Source organism: Amblyomma maculatum, chromosome 3, assembly GCF_055883805.1.
Source record: "Amblyomma maculatum isolate TAMU_Amacu chromosome 3, ASM5588380v1, whole genome shotgun sequence".
NCBI classification, from domain to species: Eukaryota; Metazoa; Arthropoda; class Arachnida; order Ixodida; family Ixodidae; genus Amblyomma; species Amblyomma maculatum.
This window is the reverse complement of record NC_139346.1, coordinates 35346357-35366098: the sequence shown is the minus strand read 5'-3', so window position 1 is coordinate 35366098 and position 19742 is coordinate 35346357. Positions and strand designations below refer to the sequence as shown.

Below are 19742 nucleotides of genomic sequence, written 5' to 3'. Positions count from 1 at the left end.
AAATATACATATTCGCCTACTACTTCCAATGCTTTGCTACCTAACGTAAACTGCTGTTCCTTCCCTTGGCTATTGAACATTACCATAGTCTTCTGCATATTGATTTTCAAGCCTACGTTTCTAAATTTCCTGTCTAGGTCATCAATCATTATTTGCAGTTCATCCCCCCAAGTTACTTAGCAAGGCAATGTCATCAGCAAATAGCAGATTACTGAGGTGTTCTCCATCTACCCTGATCCCTAAATGCTCCCATTCTAAGTCTCTGAATACTTCTAAGCAAGCTGTGAATAGTACTGGGGAAATCGTGTCTCCTTGCCTAACACCTTTCTTTATAGGAATTTTGTTACTTTCTTTATGCAGAACTATGGTTGCAGTGCACCCTCTATATATCTTCCAGCACTTTCACGTACGGCTCGTCTACAACCTGATTTCACAATGCCTGTATGACCGCCGAGGTTTCTACCGAGTTGTAATCAATGAATGCTATGTGTAATGGCTGGTTATATTCCGAGAACTTTTCTATCACCTGGTTGATGGTATAGATATTGTGGGACAGCACTTGCACAAACGTCTGTTCTTTTCCAGAACCAGCTGGCACACAGCGCGCGATGCTCCGAGCAGCAGTCAGCGATGATGATGATGATGATGGATCTATACAGATGAAAGAGGTGAAAGTTCACGCGCTGAGCTCACACAAATCCCCCCGACAAGAGAGCGGCCACCCTGGTCGCTGATTACAGGGATGAGGGACGACGGGCATAAGGCTTCATGCACGAGATGTGGACGATCTCTTCGGAGCGACGCCGTCGATCTGCGACTGTGTGCGAAGGAATAACGCCATAGTTCACCGGAGACGTTTGTTGGAGTACTGTATAAGGGCCAATGTAACGATGGAGGAACTTCTCACACAGGCCAGGAATGCGGATTGGTGTCCACAGGAGAACTTCATCACCGGGGTAAAAGGAGGGAGTTCGATGGCGTTGATCATACAGGGCTTTGCGTTCTTGTTGAGCATCTTCAGTTCTCAAACAGGCAAGTTGGCGACACTGGGCCATACGAGTGGCAAACTCTTCGCCCAGAGATTCAGACGTAGAGGGAGCAGAGAAAAAAGTAGTGTCGAATACTGTCGATGGTTGACGGCCATAAACTAAAAAGAAAGGGCTATAACCAGTACTGCGCCGAACAGCGCAATTGTAGACGTAGGTGACGAAAGGTAAAACGTCCCAGTTCCAGTGATCAGGAGCGATATACATGGATATTATGTCGGACAAAGTGCGATGAAACCGCTCGACGAGTCCGTTGGTCTGAGGGTGGTAGCTAGAAGAAGTCTTATGGACGATGTTGGCTGCACGCAGTACTTCCTCAAGGACTTGAGAAAGAAATGCCTTTCCACGGTCGCTAATGAGAATACGAGGAGCAACATGACGCAAAACTATCGCATGCAGGAAAAAATCGGCGACTTCAGAGGCGGCACCGGAGCGAAGAGGTGCGGTTTCAGTGTACTGCGTTAGATGGTCGATGGCAGTGACAACAAAACAGTTGCCATCTAACGTCAAAGGGAGAGGACCAAACAAGTCAATGGCGACCGTGTCAAAAGGCACAGATGGGCAAGGTAGAGGTTGCAGTAGGCCAGCAGGAGGGGATGTTGAACGCTCGCGATGCTGGCAATACGGACATGATGAAATGTATTTGGCGACGCTGGCAGAAAGCCCAGGCCAGAAGTAGCGGCTCTTGATACGGTCGTAAGTTTTAAAGTGGCCTATATGTCCAGCAGTGGGGTCGTCGTGGTAAGCCTCCATAATTTTAAAACGAAGGCAGCGAGGGGCAACGGGTACCCAGCGTTGACCCGTAGGGTGATAAACGTCGCGGTAAAGTGTTCCATGGTGAAATCGGAACCGACGAAGCTGACGGCGCAAGCGACTGTTTGGAACAACTGATTCTCCCCATGGAGGCGAGTGATGATTGTGCGGCAGTAAGGGTCAGTCAGCTGCAGGGACGATAAATCAGCATTGTTCTCGAGTGGAGCTATAGCGATGGGTGCAACGTTCAGGTGGCCAGCAGAAGGCTGACTCGGATGGCAGGAGGGAGAGGAGACCGTATGTGGGGCCGCGTCAGTAGGTATCAATGGGCAGCGAGAGAGGGCGTCAGCGTCGAGGTGTTTTCGCCCAGATTGATAAGTGATGGTGAAGGTGTATTCTTGAAGACGTAGTACCCAGCGACCCAGTCGACCCGATAAGTTCTTCAGCGATGACAGCCAACAGAGTGCGTGATAGTCTGTGACAATGGTGAAGTGGCCGCCATACAAATAAAGTCGAAATTTTTTAACCAACCAAACAACGGCGAGGCACTCTTGCTCGGTAATAGTATAGTTACACTCAGCTGCAGTAAGCGTATGAATGGCGTATGCGACGACTTGCTCTTCAGACACTGCGTTGTGTTGCGAGAGAACCGCGCCAATACCGTGGCCACTGGCATCTGTGTGAAGTATGGTGGGCGCGTCAGCGTCAACATGGCGAAGCACAGGAGTAGAAGTGAGTGCCTGCTTGAGAGCTTTGAAGGCATCTTCACATTCAGTGGACCAGGTGTAAAACACTTGGGAAGACACGAGCTTGTGTAACGGGGCCGCAATTGTTGCAAAGTTCCGAATAAAACGGTGGAAGTAGGAGGCTAAGCTAAGGAAGCTGCGAAGATCTTTCTGACGTTGGGGCCGAGGAAAATTAACGACAGCCGCAATTTTTGGGGGATCAGGCTAGATTCCTGCCTTACTGACGACATGGCCGAGTACTTTAATGGTCTTACTGGCAAAGTGGCATTTCTTGGTATTCAGCTGAAGCCCCGTCTGGGCAAGGGACGTAAGGACTTCAGTGAGACGCTGTAAGTGCTGAGCGAAGTTTGACGAGAAGACAATGATGTCGTCGAGATAACATAGGCATGTTTTCCATTTCATGTCGCGAAGCACGGTATCAATCATGTGCTCAAAGGTGGCCGGCGCATTGCAGAGTCCGAAAGGCATCACGTTAAATTCGTAGAGACCGTCGGGGTTGAAAAGGCTGTTTTGTCCTTGTTTGCATCGTGCATAGGAATTTGCTAGTATCCCGAGCGGAGGTCGAGACTGGAGAAATACTCAGCGCCTTGGACACAGTCTAATGCGTCGTCAATACGAGGCAAAGGGTAAACATCCTTGCGCGTGATCTTGTTAAGTGCCCGGTAATCCACGCAGAAGCGGACTGAGCCATCTTTTTTTTGAGCGAGAACCATAGGTGAGGACCAAGAGCTCGTGGATGGCCGGATTACATTTCGAGCAAGCATGTAAGCAACTTGCTCCTCAATGACTTTGCGTTCTGCTGCTGAAACGTGATACGGCCGTCATCGAACAATAGCAGAGCCGCCCATCTCTACGCGATGAGAGGTGACGGCACGAGGCAAGAGCTAGGCCGTTGGAGGTCCACCGAGGAGCGAGCATAACGAAGGCCTCACCATCGAGAGGGTAGTCCAATGCCACGATGATCAGCTGCTCGCGTCCTGGGGGCAAAACGAAATCAACTGCTGCGAACACGTGTGTTGGTGAACAATCAGAAGTCGGTAATACATCGGGGTCCGCAAGATGAATAAGGCGCTCACGGCAAGAGATGAGGGCGGACGCCGACGATAAGAAATCCCACCCCAAGATCATGAGATGAATGCACGTGGGGAGCACAATAAATTCAATATGATGCCGCTGGTTATCGATGAGGACACGTGCTGTGCATTGGCCGGTGGGTTTCATAAGAGTTCCATTAGCTCCACGAAGTGGCGGACCGATGCATGGCGTTAGAACTTTGCGCAGATTAGAACACAGAGAGAAATGCATGACGGAATAAGCGGCGCCGGTGTCGATGAGGGCCTCAACGTACAATCCTTCAACAATCACTACTAACATATTCGACGGTCGCCCAGGAGAAATTGTAGATATCGAACTCGAAGCAGCTTTCCCTCCAAAAACTGCTTCGGTTAGTTTTCCGTTATAGGTTGGAAGGGTTGCAAGGCAGGACGAAGCGGTGATGTGCGGCGAAAAGGCGAAGGGGATCGGCGTCGGGAAGGACGCGAGGGCCGTGAAACATCGGTGGAATTAGGAGGAGAGGAAGAACGGCGGTAAAAGTCTGAGTAGGGCAGTGTAGAATCATCAGACTGGCGCACGCGGGCACGTTCAAAGGGAGCATAATCCCGTTGCTCGTCTTGCTGGCGGCGGCGCCAGACACGGGCAATGTGGCCACATATCCCACAATAGTAGCACACAGGCTGTAACAGGACGGTGCACTGTAGGATATGGTGCCATGGCAGCGACGTGACCACACACGGGTGCCGAACAGGTCGGGGAAGGCGGGATGGGTTGACGTGAAGTAATCTCGGCATAGGTTGGCATGGGAGGCAGCGAGGGAGGTTGGGAGGCAATGGGAGGTGGGGCAGGTGCCACAGTGCAGTTGAAATTCGTCAGTTCCTCCCTGATGATGCTGCGCAAATTCACCGTTGCTGGGGGAAGAGTTGGAGATACAGCAGAGGGGTTGGCGAGACCGTAGAGCTCCTCTCGGATCATGGTGCGTATTAGGGACCGCAAATTTCCATTTATGAGGGAGCAGCCATCACTGGGAGCTTGCATGAGGCGGCACGACTGTAGCTGGTCCAGACGTTGACACGTGGATGTGATGTCAGACATGGACGACGGACTTTTAACCACGAAGGCATTGAAAGCAGCAGTGTTGATGCCCTTAATTAAGTAGCAAACACGCTCAGATTCAGGCATAGCAGTGTCGACACGGCGACAAAGGGCCAGAACGTCCTCGATATACGACGTATATGACTCGCCAGGCTGCTGGAGATGAGCTTCAAGTTTTTTTCTTTGCCTGCTCTGAGCGACCAGCCGGAGTGCCGAAAATTTTCTTTAGCTGGTCCGTGAATGTAGGCCAGTCAGCGATGTCATCCTCATGATTGAGGAACCAGGTTTTGGCGACATCAGCCAAGTAGAAGACGACGTTGAGCAGTTTATGAGCATCATCCCAACGGTTAAATGTACTGACCCTGTTGTAGTTGTCGAGCCAGTCGTCGACATCTTCACCGCGAAGGCCAGCAAAGATCTGGGGATCGCGCTGGTGGCTGGTGACTGTCCAGGCAGGGGCAGTCGCAGTAGGAACAGGAGACGCCGGGGGTGAGCGAGAACCGTTGCCCTCATCCATAGCACAGGACCGTGGACGCAAGCGAAGGCCTGAACGGAGCTCCAGGGAGAACGGTAGGTGGGTCTAAAGCGAGAAGTGGGGAATACGAATCGCATCTCCACCACTTGTGGGACAGCACTTACACAAACGTCTGTTCTTTTCCAGAACCAGCTGGCACACAGCGCGAGACGCTCCGAGCAGCAGTCACCGATGACGATAATGATGATGATGGATCTATACAGATGAAAGAGGTGAAAGTTCACGTGCTGCGCTCACAATATTATCAATAGTAGAGTACCCTTTCCGAAAACCTGCTTGATCTTTTGCTTGGTTGCAGTCTAAAGTCGCCGATTCTATTAGCGATTACTTTAGTAAATACCTCAAACGTAACAGACAGTAAGCTGATTGGTCTGTAATTTGTAAGATCTTAGCGTCCCCTTTCTTATGAATGAGGATAATGTTTGCGTTCTTCCATGGTTTCGGTATCGTCGATGACACCAGACATTGGCCAGTTTTTCTAGCACGATATCCACCCCCGTCCTTCAACAAATCTATAGTTACCTGATCCCCTCCAGCTGCTTTCCCTCTTTTCATAGTTTCTAATGCTTTCTTAACTTCGTCCTTCGTCACTAGCGGAACGTCTGACTACATTTCCCTACCACCAATTTCATTATTGTCGTGACTTCGTTGGCTGCTGTAGAAATCACTATAGAACTCCTCGGCTACTTTGACTATCTTGTCCATGTTCGTGATGACGTTGCCCACCTTGTCCCTTAGCGCATACATCCGATTTTTGCCTATGCCTCCTTCTTCATTCTTCTTTGCTTTAAGGCTTCCCTCGTTCTTTACAGCATGCTCAATTTTCTCCATGTTATACTTCCTTATATCAGCCACTTTGCACTTATTGATTAGCTTTGGTATCTCTGCTAATTCTATCTGGTCCATTGGATTGAAAACTTTCATACTTTGCTGTTTCTTAATCATCATCATCTACAAAGTTTTATTCATCTGACGCAAGTATGCCCTGTTTCAGCTGACTGTAACTGTGTGGGCACAGGGCAGCAAGCACATGTCACAGCAGAGTACACGCATAGAGCACATAAATATGAATGGGTTAGCAAAATCACTTCGATCAAGACTTCACGGGCTAGATGATTTAGTACTGCACCAAACTGAAACTGCACAAACAGAGTTCAGACTTGCGACAAAGCCAGGCAGTTGAGTGGAGGGGCTGTGCTACTCACACAGCTCCTGGGAGAGCGTGGGAAACTCGTAGATGTGCTCGCACGTGTTCTTGCTGTTGGGGATGCAGAAGCCAAACTCGAAGTCAAATGTCTTGAGCAGCTTGTCCCGGAAGAAGTGTCGCTCAATCATGCGGAACTTGCTCACCGGCTTGCTACCAACTGTGAACTCCACTCTGCAAGAGAGGAAAGAAAAGGTTTATTAAATGGATATGCCATTTCTCTGCTGCGGGAGGGGGTTACACGTGCAAATAATACTGCAACATCGGCCCATAAGCGTTACCGTTATGCAGCTACTGTTAGCACCTGCTAGTACTTTTTCGCTGCACCTTGAAAGAAAATTCGAGACTGTGCAACTGTATCATTTGAACCCACATAGAAATATGACCACATTAGCTGTACCATTGCATTTGCTGGGAATGAAAAAAATAAATAAAACATTTGCCGAAAAACATATTAAACGGAATCATATCAACAAGGTTTCACTGCACAAAAATTTGACGGGCCAACAACAGCCTCAAGCTGCTGCCTGTCACAACGTGTTTTGAGATAGGTTTTTGAGAACTATTTTCAAGACCACTAATGACAGATCAAATGGCATTCCACACATAACTACATTGTAAGCAAACTGTGAACCTGCACACCAATAATGCCTATAGAAGCAATTTAATCAGCTTCTAAACTCAGCATCCCTCGAAAATTACAAAGAATGAATAACACTCATTACGAAAAGTACTTTGCTCCTGTGTGCGCCTGCAGTAGTACTTTTACTTATCTCATTGGCTGAAGCTGCCGGCATGTTGAGTTTCACAGCACAAAAGAAGCTAAGGTTGATTCATGAAACATAGGATTGCAAATGTCTGCCATGCCTAAGGACTGAAACGCTTAATAAAATCAACTCATTATTGCAGCATTTCCTTCTTCAGGGAACATGAAGATGAATGAACCTATAACTACTTTTTCTCCTGCGGCTAATAAGTATATGATGGGCTCAACACTTTATACCATTCTTTGGTCGTTGGTCCATTTCCTGGTACAACAGACCCTCCACTTTATAGCAGCCCCAACTCAAAGGACCTTTGGAATGCCAAGAGTGCCAATAAAAACACAGCACTACATGATGCTAGCATTAGCTAAATGAAAAGTGTTAAGTCCTCCATAGCAACAATCTACGATTTGAAAATAACAAATGCATTATGTAGGCTGCAAGTGCAGGCGCAGAATCCACTCCCCAATTTACCGGCAACCTGTGAAGAAGACACCATGTTTCAACTACATTTGTGGGCATACGTGCATAGCATGAGTACGTTTTTGCCTCTCTGTAGATCTGATGGGGAATGCATAAAGGCACAGCATCACTCTAGCTAGCTGATCTTTTCCAAGGGCGGTGAACATCGACACAATGCCAGAGAAAGAGAAACTCACGTGGCTCCCACTGTTTTCAGCTTGAGGAACTGCGGGGTGAACTGGTACCGAACAAAGCGGCCAGCATTGGGGTCCTGGCACTCGCTCTCTGGAGGCTGTTCCTCGCCGGCATCATCACCATCTGCATGATGAACAAGGGTGCCGTACATCATTTGCCTGGCACTAGCTAACCCAAGAGAGCTACCCCGCTAGGGTGGCGCAGTGGTTTAGGCGCTCGACTACTGTTCCCAAAGACGCAGGATGGAATCCCGGCCTCGGCAGCCGCTTTTCGATGGAGGCGAAAAGCAAGGCACCCGTGTGCTGTGCGATGTCAGTGCACGTTAAAGAACCCCAAGTGGTCTAAATTTCCGGAGCCCTTCACTATGGCGTCTCTCACAGCATGAGTTGCTTTGGGACGTTAAACCACACAAACCAACCCTAGAGAGCAATGGGGAACATACTCTCGGGGACGAAAGTCTCTGAACCTCACATCTGGCGACTTTGGACTAGAAGCACGACGTAAACAAATTATCGCTTTATTTCTCCAATACTACCAGTCTATGGCACAAGTATGGTCAGAGACTACTGGCCGACAGGAAAGTTGTCCGCTTTGCTCGCAGTTTCTGTGATCCACGAAGTTTTGTCCCCGATTGTACAGTGACCACATAGAGACTAAAAAAAAAAAATTCTAGGCACAAACAGCCTGGAATTTCCCTACAGCTTAGCTAAGGTAACAGCACCACTGAAAGAGATGCTATCACTAAATTAAAATGTCACGCACCATACGTGGCATACTGTGGTTTTGCAAGTGGTATATTCTCGGATTATAAGAGCAGAGTGGATTAAGGAACTAATGCATGTTAGTGACGGCCTAGCTGAAATAAAAAAATGGGCACATATAGGGCATGCACAGTAAAGGAAAGATTATCGAAAAAAAAATAAAAGGCTGGATTGCAAGAAGAGGCAAGCGTGGGCACGGAGCGGCAGAAAGTTAGGTAGGCGGATGAGATCAGGAAACTTGTGGAGATTAGGCGCCTGTCACAGGACCAGCTTAATTGGAGAGAGATGGGAGAGGTCTTTGACCTGCAGTGGTAACAGTCATGATGATGATGAAACCTGGCACAGCTGTTGAAGTCTTTTAAAATGAAGATGTAGGTAAATAAGCAGAAACCAGCCACAAATCGTTAAACCTGCCCTTTGCAACAAGCGGCACCAGTCACTTCTTCAAACATCTGCTTAGAACAGGCCACAAAACACAGTACAGTCAATGACTGTGTGTGTGGCCAGGGATCGGATGCAGAATGCATGACACTGAGCTGTTTGAAGAAAACTACAGCACTAAAAGAAAATTGGGATAGAAGAAGGACAACTTGTGCATACAGTTTTTCTAATTTTTTGCTCTATTTTTAGCATTATATAATAATGCTCATGTCCCTCCATTTTTTAATGAACTGCATATCCTGCAATCAATCTGTTAATTAAATTTGCCTTGGAAATTATTGTTTCAGTTTGTCTTCAATAGTTTATTGCTTTGTATTATGTATCAGTAAAACTCAATATAACCCTAAAATAGTATATTTTTGTCTGCACAATAATTTTGTAATACAGAAGTATGAACTAACTATGCTGAAAAAGTTCGATTTTCTGCAAATGGCCACTGGTATAGCCTACCCTCCAGCATTAATGTAAGAGTCTCTTTCTTAATTTCAAATGGTCTTTACGTTATTTCATTTGTACCTTTCTGGTAATTTTGTTTTCTCTAACATGGAACACAATTATGTATGAATATTTTTTCTGGGTTACTATTGCTGTGTTTCTTTAATGTTTTAATGCGTGAGTGTTAGCAAACCCATGCTAGAAAAAAATTATGGGTGCCACTTAAGCTCAGCCTTTAAGGGTATGATGCGACAGCATAGGCTACCAGCCCACATATAAAGAAAACCCCACTTCAACCAAGCCATATAGGCACGCCTGTATGGCCTAGGTATAACAAGAATGCAAGGGTCCTGGCAGGCTAATTCTGATATCACCCTTCCATACGAAAGGAGAAGCCTCAGTTGGCAGTTCCTGCCAAACTAACGTCAGGCAACCCTATGTCCAGTCAACACATGGCCATGTCAGCTGCCAGCAACTGCCTGCCAGTGCCATACTTGTGATTTTTTTGCTCACGACGCCAATGCTGGTGGATGGCTACCAATACTGGACATTCGGTGAATGGAGCCTTTAACACTGTTGCGTTAAAAAATGTCCAACAGCATCGGCAACATCGGCGGTTCCAAGCCTCACAGCCTTAGAAAATCAAGAGCATGCCTCTGGCAGGCGACATTTTCAATGTGACATAGCCAGGTACTGATTTGATTTGCAAGTGGTTAATATTATGACATGAGACCCCATGGTGATGGAGAGTTGGATAAGAGCTGCCAACTGGGGCAGCTCCTTTGAATTGGAAGGGAGATGATAATTGAACTAACTCCTGTTAGTGTTTTCCACTCCTGTTAGTGTTTCATCCGGCGTTTCGCAAGGTTCCCACTTAAGCCAGCTTCTTTTCTTATTATATATTAGTGGCCTGCCACATTGTGTATCTGCACAAATTTGTCTTTACGCTGATGATTGCGTCTTATATCACGACATTAACACACCACTTAACCATGAAATACTTAACGACTCATTTGCTAATTTTTGTAGATGGCACGAGGAATGGCAAATGATTATTAATTTCTCTAAAACCGTTTCCACGTTTTTCTCTAGACACCCATCTCCTTCACATTTCACGTACAGTTTTCATGGTTAGGATTCAGAACAAGTCACGGAATATAAATACCTCGCCCTGCATTTCTCTCATGACATGTCATGGTCCAAACCCATTGACATCATATGTAACAAAGCTTTTAAACATCTCAGATACCTCCATTGTGCACTGCGTAAAGCCCCAAAGGATACCAAACTACTCACACATAAAACACTTATCCGCCCCATTCTTGATTATGGCTGTATCGTATGAAACGCTTATATGAAATCCGATATCAGAAAATTAGATACAGTTCAAAAGAAATCTGTACGCTTCATCTTTCACAACTACGGCTGAGATTTTTCCACTTCTTCCCATTATACAGATTTAGGTCTCACCGCCCTATTACCTCGCCAACAAATAGAATGTTTGAAGTTTTTGCACATACTGGTTCACTCTCAGCGCCTTCCATCACTAAATAATTATTTGAACATTAGCAAGTGTTCCATAGCTAGAAGTTCCCACAGCCTTAATCTCAGCCCTTTCTTTTCCCGCACTGGGACATTCAAACACAGCTTCTTTCCTCTGACCATTGAACTCTGGAATTCGCTGCCTGGAAATGTCCGCTCGCTACCCATTGAATTTTTGACGGCCATCGCTTCCTAGTGCCATTTTTTTTATTTGATTTTATATGTTTGTATTTTCTTGTTACACTTTTCATTGTTTGCCCACTCCTGCCACAGCCTCAAAGAGGCTGCAGTATGTAAAAATAAATAAAATAAATAAATATTCATCTCCAAATAACATGTGCTGCACGCAAGAACACAAGGCACAGCACTTACTCGCAACTGAAAGGTTTTATTTGGAAGATACACAAACCACCATCAATACCGAGAAATCACTTTTCTTCCTATGTGTGAGAAAATGTTAGTGCTTTTGTCTTTCGTGTATCTAAGAAATCTAGATTTTTTTCGAACCACGAATGATGAACTAAAGGTAACGTTTTCCCGCACATGGAATGGCACATGACTACTTGGGATTGGTGGTGGTGTGTGTATATATTAAAGCTTCTAAATAAAACCTTTCAGTTGCAAGTACACGCCGTGTCCCTTCCTTGTGTTCTTGTGTGTAGCGCTTTTGTTATTTTGACTTGAAAGATATGCATCACTCGAGCCAGTATCAATTCTTAAAGTCAATGAAAGAAAAAATGCACGCTCAAACGAGCAAAGTGAACTGAACCCTCACCGGGCGTTGATGGCGGTGGTGGCTTCGCAATCTCAAACAGCACCATGCCACTTTCCATGTCCCGGATCTTGAAGCGCGTGAAGTCAATGTCGTACACATTGGCATCAGGGGAACACAAGTAGCCTGGAAAAGGATATGGCAGTGTCAAGTACTATAAGCCGGCATGAACAAAAAAGTCCTACAGACGCCAACACTTCAAGCTCAGCAAAGCTGCAGCTGTGAGCAGAACTTGCTTCCTTAGGAAACGTGCGAAAGGAACAAACTACTGCCAAGCACAAGTGTTTTCATTGTAGCAGTACGATTCTCAGAAGAAATATGCTATCTTGATACTCTCTAGTTTGCTTCCTTCTGATTAAATGTACAAATAAAACTGCAGCTCATGCTCAAAGATACATCCAAAGAATGTGCTCGTTTCCATTACTTCACTCAAAAGCGAAACTGCTGCAGCCAATTACTGTCAAAATAAAAAAAAGAAAACACCACAGATAGATTTCAATAGTATCAGAAGTGCACTCAACAATCCTCAAAACCTCACTTAAGAGTAGCACAAAAAGGGGCTGCGAGAACAATTCAAATTTTTATGGATTTATTCATAAACAGACTAATAGCTTAAGCTTGCCAGCCAGCAGCTGTTCATTCCCAACAGAGGTCTCAAGCTATGCAGGCTGCATTGAGATAAAACCATACCTCATGGACGGGGAGCAAGGAAATAAAAAAAATGACAATGGAAACAATAAATCCACGAGGAAACTAATAAAATAAAAAGAAAAAAAACCAAAACGTCTTGTTTCCAGACTGCGCTGTCCAGTCCTTTGTCGAAAAAAAAAAAAGACAGCGAGCACTACATATTCTGCTTAAACGTTGGGCTGCTGCCACTTCAGGGTGGATCGGAGAAAGCTACTGAAAGGGTAAAATGGTTAGCATCACACTTATCCTCAAAAGAAAAAAATATGCACACATTAGGAGATGATAGTGTGGACAGGTTGTCCACTGCATCATTTTTAAGGCGAAAGCCTTTAATGGCTCATACTGTTGTCGACAAAAGCTGTCCGCACGAGCGGCGCACCTGATTGGTCGACAGAGAAGTGACGTCACCAGCTTCCAAATTCGAAGCGACCAACCAGAAGTCTTATGCCCAATCACCATTGAACTGATACTTAAAAATAAATAATTAAACCTTGTCTTCCACCGGGGAACTGAACCTCCACCCCTTGGATCCCTAGCCCAGCGATTTACCCCTGCGCCATGCCCCGGATCGTGAAACGCTTTTCGTAATTCCCCTTGTCTACAGTGAGAATGATAGTGGAATTCTGCAAGTGACAGATACTGCGCCTTTCCTTTCTAGTAGACGAATTATAGAACGCTGGTGAACTTTAATGCGTTCACTGAAGTGCTGGTTGTGTTTGACAAGGGGCGCGCAATGTACCGTCATGACAGGTCATGACGTCACAAGGCGATTCATGCATATACCATATCTGACCGCATCGGGGGTCCGATCCAGGCGTCCATGCGCCCTTTCATTTGCCACTCCCTCAAACGCTGCACCACACAGCAAACAGAAGCAGACCCAGATGTCTAGGAGCTGTTAGTACAGCAGGCACAAGCGGCGTTTGAAAATGATTTACAGGATAGAAAAGGTGCAATACCTGTCACAATTCTCTGCGGACATAAGTTCAGTTCAGTTCAGGCGTTCAGTCGTGTCCGACTCTTCGTGACCCTATGGACCATGTCACGCCACGCTTTCCGGTCTCTCACTATCTTCTTAACATCACATAGCTTCATCTGCAATGCCTCGAGAATGCCATCTAACCATCGCGTTCGCTGCCTACCCCTTCTCCGGCGACCCTCAACCTTTCCCAACATCAAATCTTTCTCCAGCGACTCCTCTCTTCTCATCAGATGACCAAAGTAGCTGAGCTTTAACTTTAGAATTTGACCCTCCAATGAGCAGTCGGGGTTTATGGTCGACAATACAATATTGACTGATTTGATCTTCTGGAAGTCCAAGGAACTCTCAAGAGTCTTCGCCAGCACCACAATTCAAACGCGTCAATTCTTCGGCGGTCAGCCTTTTTCACAGTCCAACTCTCGCATCCATACATTACAACTGGAAAGACCATAGCACGGGTTATACGGATCTTGGTTGGCAGACTAATGTCTCTGCTCTTTACTAGGCGGTCAAGGCTAACCATTGCTCTCTTTCCCAGAAGCAGGCGTCTCCTAATTTCATGGCTGCAGTCTCCTTCCGAGATAATCTTGGCGCCCAAGAACAGAAAATCTGTCACAGCTTCCACTTCTTGTCCATTGATGCTCCAGGACTTGATAGGGCAAGACGCCATGATCTTCGTCTTTTTAATGTTCAGTTTAAGCCCAAACTTCTCACTCTCTTCTTGTACGCGCATCAGAAGTCTCTTGAGTTCCACTTCACTTTCTGCCATTAAAGTGGTATCATCCGCATATCTAAGGTTGTTGATACGTTTTCCAGCAATCCTCACTCCAGCTGAAGACTCATCCAGACCGGCCTTTCTCATGATGCACTCTGCATATAGGTTAAATAGGCAGGGCGACAGTATGCCGCCTTGCCTCACCCCTTTCTCAATCGGAAACCAGTCAGTAAGACCATGCCCAGTTCTGACTGTGGCCTCTTGCCCTTCATAAAGGTTCCTGAGGAGACAGATGAGGTGAATTGGAACTCCCATCTCTTGGAGAGCTTGCCACAATCTGCTGTGATCTACGCAGTGCGGACATAAGTACCATGCCGTAAAGAAAGGCAGGGACATAAGTACCACGCCGTAATGAAAGGGAGGAACGTGAAACAGTAGTAACCCTCTTTACTCGAAGTATCATTCACCGCCACATTCGCAACAAATGCGTGGAAGAATGCCGCACTCAGGCTTTCGCCTTTCACCACTTTAGTCGTCAAAGTGTCGCATAATTTTTTGAAGGCAGCTGCCTGTCCGAAGTCTCACAAAGAATATGTGCCGTCTGGGGACAAGTCCTTTTAGGTGAATTTAGTTCAAAAACGAGTTTTGTGGTAAAGCTGACTAGGGAAGCTGGCGACCGCTTTCAGAAAAAGGCTTAAATTTTTAGAGACAGCAAGCCCCATCACAAAGCTGCACAAGCCGTGTGTTTGAGACCCCTGGTTTATTACAACCTTATGCTCACACATCCAGAGACATGAGTTGCTGAGTACACATGCCCTTTGGTGAGCGAAGTTAATTGAATATCCATGACATAGCTCTTAAATGTCAAATGCTCCACCGGTAATCCATTACACTCGCCCAGCCTCAGCCCTTCAGTTCATGGGGCCAGGCTACAATGGCTATTGTTTGCAAACCACAAGTGTTGGCAGCAGCTGCTGCTACTGCTGCTGCTGAGGTAACGCAGCCCAAACTGCCATGCAGAAGTTCAGTGACCCCATGCTCTGGCAGCTGGTGCAAACGCATGCCCGGTGCACGACAGCTTTGAGGGTGACACAATGGTTATTCTCTACCAAGTTAATGTCACTGCACAATCCAAGCAACAATTTTTCTGCAACATAAGCCAAGCACAGGACATTTATGTATATATTATTTATACTTATCTTATTTATGTATGAAAAAGTTAGAAGTAATCATTTTTGTATTCTTGAATCAATGCAGATGCGTTCAAAGGTTTTGGCAGCAAACTAGGGATTTTCTAAATAAAGTATGAATGGAAAAATTTCGTTCATTCAAAATGCTTGATTCTAAAAGCCTTTTCCAAGTCCTGAACACAGCATACAAAACTGATATTGTTTGCAGAAGCTGTGCGTAATGAACATCCCATACCCAGCTGTATCGTGTGTGTTGTGGATCAGAGAAGTATGCACACCTAATTTTGGTTGCATGCCTTCTCTTCTGTAATGATGCACAAGACATAGAAGACATGGATCGCCAGTTAATATCGCTGTGAGAGCTAAATAATTCATAACAGACTTCCATTTTTTACACTGCTTCAGTTTCATGAGCTGAACGATGGCCATGATGCAACAGGCGGCTTTAGGTTATGTGAGGCATTAAAATAACTGCAATACAATCACTGACATATAGCATTAATTCACTAAGACACTTTAGCGGGCCTATTTCAAGAATGGAATGATGAAAAAAATATTTATTTCATACGTCATGAGACCTAGAGCCACATCCGACATCACAGCCATCATTCTATTCGTGAAACTGAAGCAGCATCAAGAAATTCAATTACAAATTAATTAGCAATCAAAGGGAATATTACTGAGCAATCCATGTATACTCCTGTAAAAGATGCCATTTAAAGCAAGAAAAACATGCAAGAAAAAAAAAGGTGTCACTATTTTAACTCATATATTCCTCATGCAATTTAAATGTTTATCAAATTTATTAGAGCAGTGCACAGTGAAAGACATTGAAGCCCAGACAATAAAATAATGATTCAGCTTAACAACAAACACTAGCCTCTTCTTAAATCCTGAGCTCTCATGAGATTAGTTTAGGGCTCTCATGAGATCAGAGATTAGCTGTCTTTTCAGATTAGTTGTGCACAAGAGCAATTAGCAAAGTGATGTAGACAATCTGACAAAGCACTTTCAAGTAAGGTGGGACATGTGTATGAAATTGATCATACGCAAAAGATGGGGATGCGCCAGTTCCCATTAAAGGTAACTTGCATACTTGTAACGCCAGCTTTCATCTCACACCACCGCTGTTCTTGCCACCATTATAACGTCACTGACCAAGTCAGTGCCACTTCTGGTGTTGCCCTGTTCTCAGCCACATATCAGCACTTGAATGCTCAAAATGATGACAAGAAGCTATGACAAACACATCTGCTTCTCACTGATGATTGATCCAAAATCAGTCACTGATTTCTATGAAGTCTCGGACATCTGCTCCAGCAGCCTCGCTATGTTGTCTGAGCAGTAATTTTCCCCACCATGCTTACAGGTAAGTGAGCTCAGCACGTGTGTAACAACCACGAGGTTGCTGGTCTGGACGCTACATGTGGTGTAAATATGTGCTGAAAATTTGCTATATGTTTCTCCCCTCCAAGCCATTCCTTTCCACAAATATGTATTAGACGCAACACTGGTACTGGCCTTGCAAGCACTTTACGAAACTTGTCCCCCCCGCCCCACATGAATAAAAAAAGCTGCATGCTACACAACTGTTTAAAAAAAAAAAAAAAACTACTTTTACAAATATACTAGGCAAGAAAAAACCACATTTACCTGGAGACAGAACATGGTATCCTATACTATTCAGTTACCGTGCCCATTTGGATAGCCCAATCGGCAGTCAAATACGTGTCCTGCTATGAACGCTAATGAATTCCGTGCATATGCCAGCACACACTACTGGCACTCCCTAATGACCTGAAAAGCGAAACTGCCCGGCGACCTTGGTGGACGGGCTCCACTCGCTTGGCAGTGCGCCCTCACAGAATAACGCTCTGCTCACGTTCAGCAAACACAATGCAGGTCATTACCACGTTGCATATCTGCATGCTTGGCATGCACTGCACAGATTCGCTCAGACATAGGCTGTCAATGTGTAAGACCTTGCTGAGTGCAGTGTATAAATCTACTTAAAAAAATCTTAAAAGGGTACAGTAACAAATACTAAAGCTAGTATTACAGAATTTTCAGTCTGTATGATACAGTGAACTCTTCAATTTTTGATTGACCATTTTAATAAAATATCCGTGGGTTGTTCATAGTTTTCAGAACGCCTCAAATGTCAAAACGTCTAACAAAGGAACTGAATATAAGACTGCAGCTACAGGCATAATAAGAATTGAGGCACGTAAATGGTTGCACAAATGTCGCACACCATTTCTGAAAATGCCTGAACTATATTTTTGTTCTACGAACTTCAAAAATGCCAGGCAGCAAACAAAGTGCTCTATGCGAAGCCTCGCAGAAACGTTCATTTGCTGCATAAGCGGACTGGTTTCGAACGCTGACGGCAGTGCAACGAGCCTTCACTGCTCACGGAAATCGCAGCCCGCGGGGCATTTACCTCGTTCGTGCCTCCTTATCGCCCCCTCTGCACAGCACCAGAGCGCAAAGGAAGTAAAAAACACAGTGGAGGCCTCGGGAACTGCGCGAAGCCGGAAAGGTTAGGCCGAGTACGTAGCACCGCCTCCGCAGGCACCAAAACGCGTCCGTCCATGACGACGTACGGCGATGGCATAGCTATATCAATGACACCTTCTCGAAAGGATCTTTATTTCTGTTGTTTCGTCCGTGCACCTCGCGCAAAGGCAAAGAAATTCTCGAGCTGCGGCGGCGTCCTCGGGATATATGTAGGCCGTGACCCAGATGGACGCGAATCGGGAGGAGAAGGGGGAGCCAGGGCCTGCGCGCACGAGGTTAGCGAGAGCGCTTTCTTATCTTCGCCTGGCCGCGGCTAGCGGCAGTGCACGCAAGGCTGCACTCTCTCCGGCGCCATTGTTTCCACGCCACTGGAACGCGCGCGGTAGCTGCTCTCCTGCGGGAGAGTATCCTCGGGAGAGCAGCCTGCGGCGACAAAAATAAAACGCGCGCGCGTATTAGCGGTTAATTTATGGCTGGCGCGCCCAAGCGGTCGCGAACAGACTGCGCGGCTAGCAGCATCAGCTGGCCGAATGATTCATGCGCCAGTTAATATATTCAACGGGCAGGCAAGGAGCACTGACGTGCCGAAAGATGGTGAATCGTCTGTGTGTGGCTTGCGCGCCTCATGGCAGTGCCTCCTTGAGTTATCCAGGAGGCACTGCTCGTGGTCACTAAACCACTAAACAGCTGCTGCTATCTTGGTGCGCACATGACGGATCAGAGCGGTCCACGCTTCCGGAAACATGCGTTCCGCCAAAACGGAAGCTGCAGCCACCGTGGATGCGAGAGAGGCGGCGCGCGCAGCTGCCTGTAGCGACGCGCAGTCAAGAGCAATACGGAAGCTGAGTAAAAAAATAAATAAATAAATAAAAATTAAAAAAAAACGCGCACAATTGCCTCTCGATAGAGCTGATCATAGCAGCAGCACGCTTTATATCGCTAGTGGTTTTCGGCTGGTATTTGAACAGCCTGAATATCGCAAGAAGCCCATTAACAGCTAGAAGGCCAGTAACGTTGGTCCAAAGTTCAAACTACTCTGGTTCACACACGCACAACCATGCACCGAGATTATGTTAATTCAACACTGAGGCCACAAAAGATGTAAATTGAATGTTCACATGAACGCACTGCAAGATGAAACAAGGGTGTAAAACTGTGGTCATCATAAAACTCCCCTGATCGGTGTGGGGTGGTGGGAGGAGGAGGGCTGTCTTTATTTTTATTTATTGCTTATGTACCTGAAAATACTCGCTAAATTTTCGTTGAATTACTGCGCACAATACTAGCAAACAAGTTGAGCTAGGAATGGTAGCCGCGCTATGAAAACCAAAACGATGCCGCATCTCTGATCTTTGTCTGTTTTGTGAGTGTCATCGACGTAAAATTGCCTACCATGGCGTCGCGGTAAGAGCCAACTTCGTGGAAACGAGATGGTCCGAACAAATTTCGGCTACAGCAAAAAAAAAAAAAAAAAGTGCAAGGCAGGAAGTCAGACAAGGCGGGGACAGGGGTGCTGTGCCTCCCCATGAGAACCCTTAAACCTCCTCCCCCCCCCCCCCCCCCCCCCCCGACTCCGGCATCCCTGTATGGAAAAATCAAATACAACCCGCCGTTCCAATTTGTTCACGGGCGCGGCACATATTTACGAAGTAAAGCGCGAAGTAGCCGTCTTGCCCGAACTCTTAAAACACAGCTGTCTCTCCCAGCTGCTACGACTCAGTAAATACACCCACAGACGGGCACGCGCTAGGTAATGAAATCGCAGCCGAAGCGCGGTGAGCGCGGTTTGATCTGTTTTTTTAATGCGCGCAGCTAGGTACCGTATCTCGTCTCAGCCGGCA

General features: G+C 46.2%; 1 protein-coding gene across 1 annotated transcript in view; it reads right to left on the bottom strand.

The window, feature by feature from the left end:
* Nucleotides 1-19742, bottom strand: part of unc-119 (unc-119 lipid binding chaperone) — a 34851-nt gene that overhangs the window by 11510 nt on the left and 3599 nt on the right. Inside the window, exons 2-4 of the mRNA XM_084597448.1 lie at nucleotides 11808-11930; nucleotides 7856-7976; nucleotides 6434-6606 (exon numbers count right to left, since the gene is read on the bottom strand). Of these exons, the coding sequence (XP_084453574.1) occupies nucleotides 6434-6606; nucleotides 7856-7976; nucleotides 11808-11930 (417 nt within the window). The remainder of the gene's footprint in view (nucleotides 1-6433; nucleotides 6607-7855; nucleotides 7977-11807; nucleotides 11931-19742) is intronic.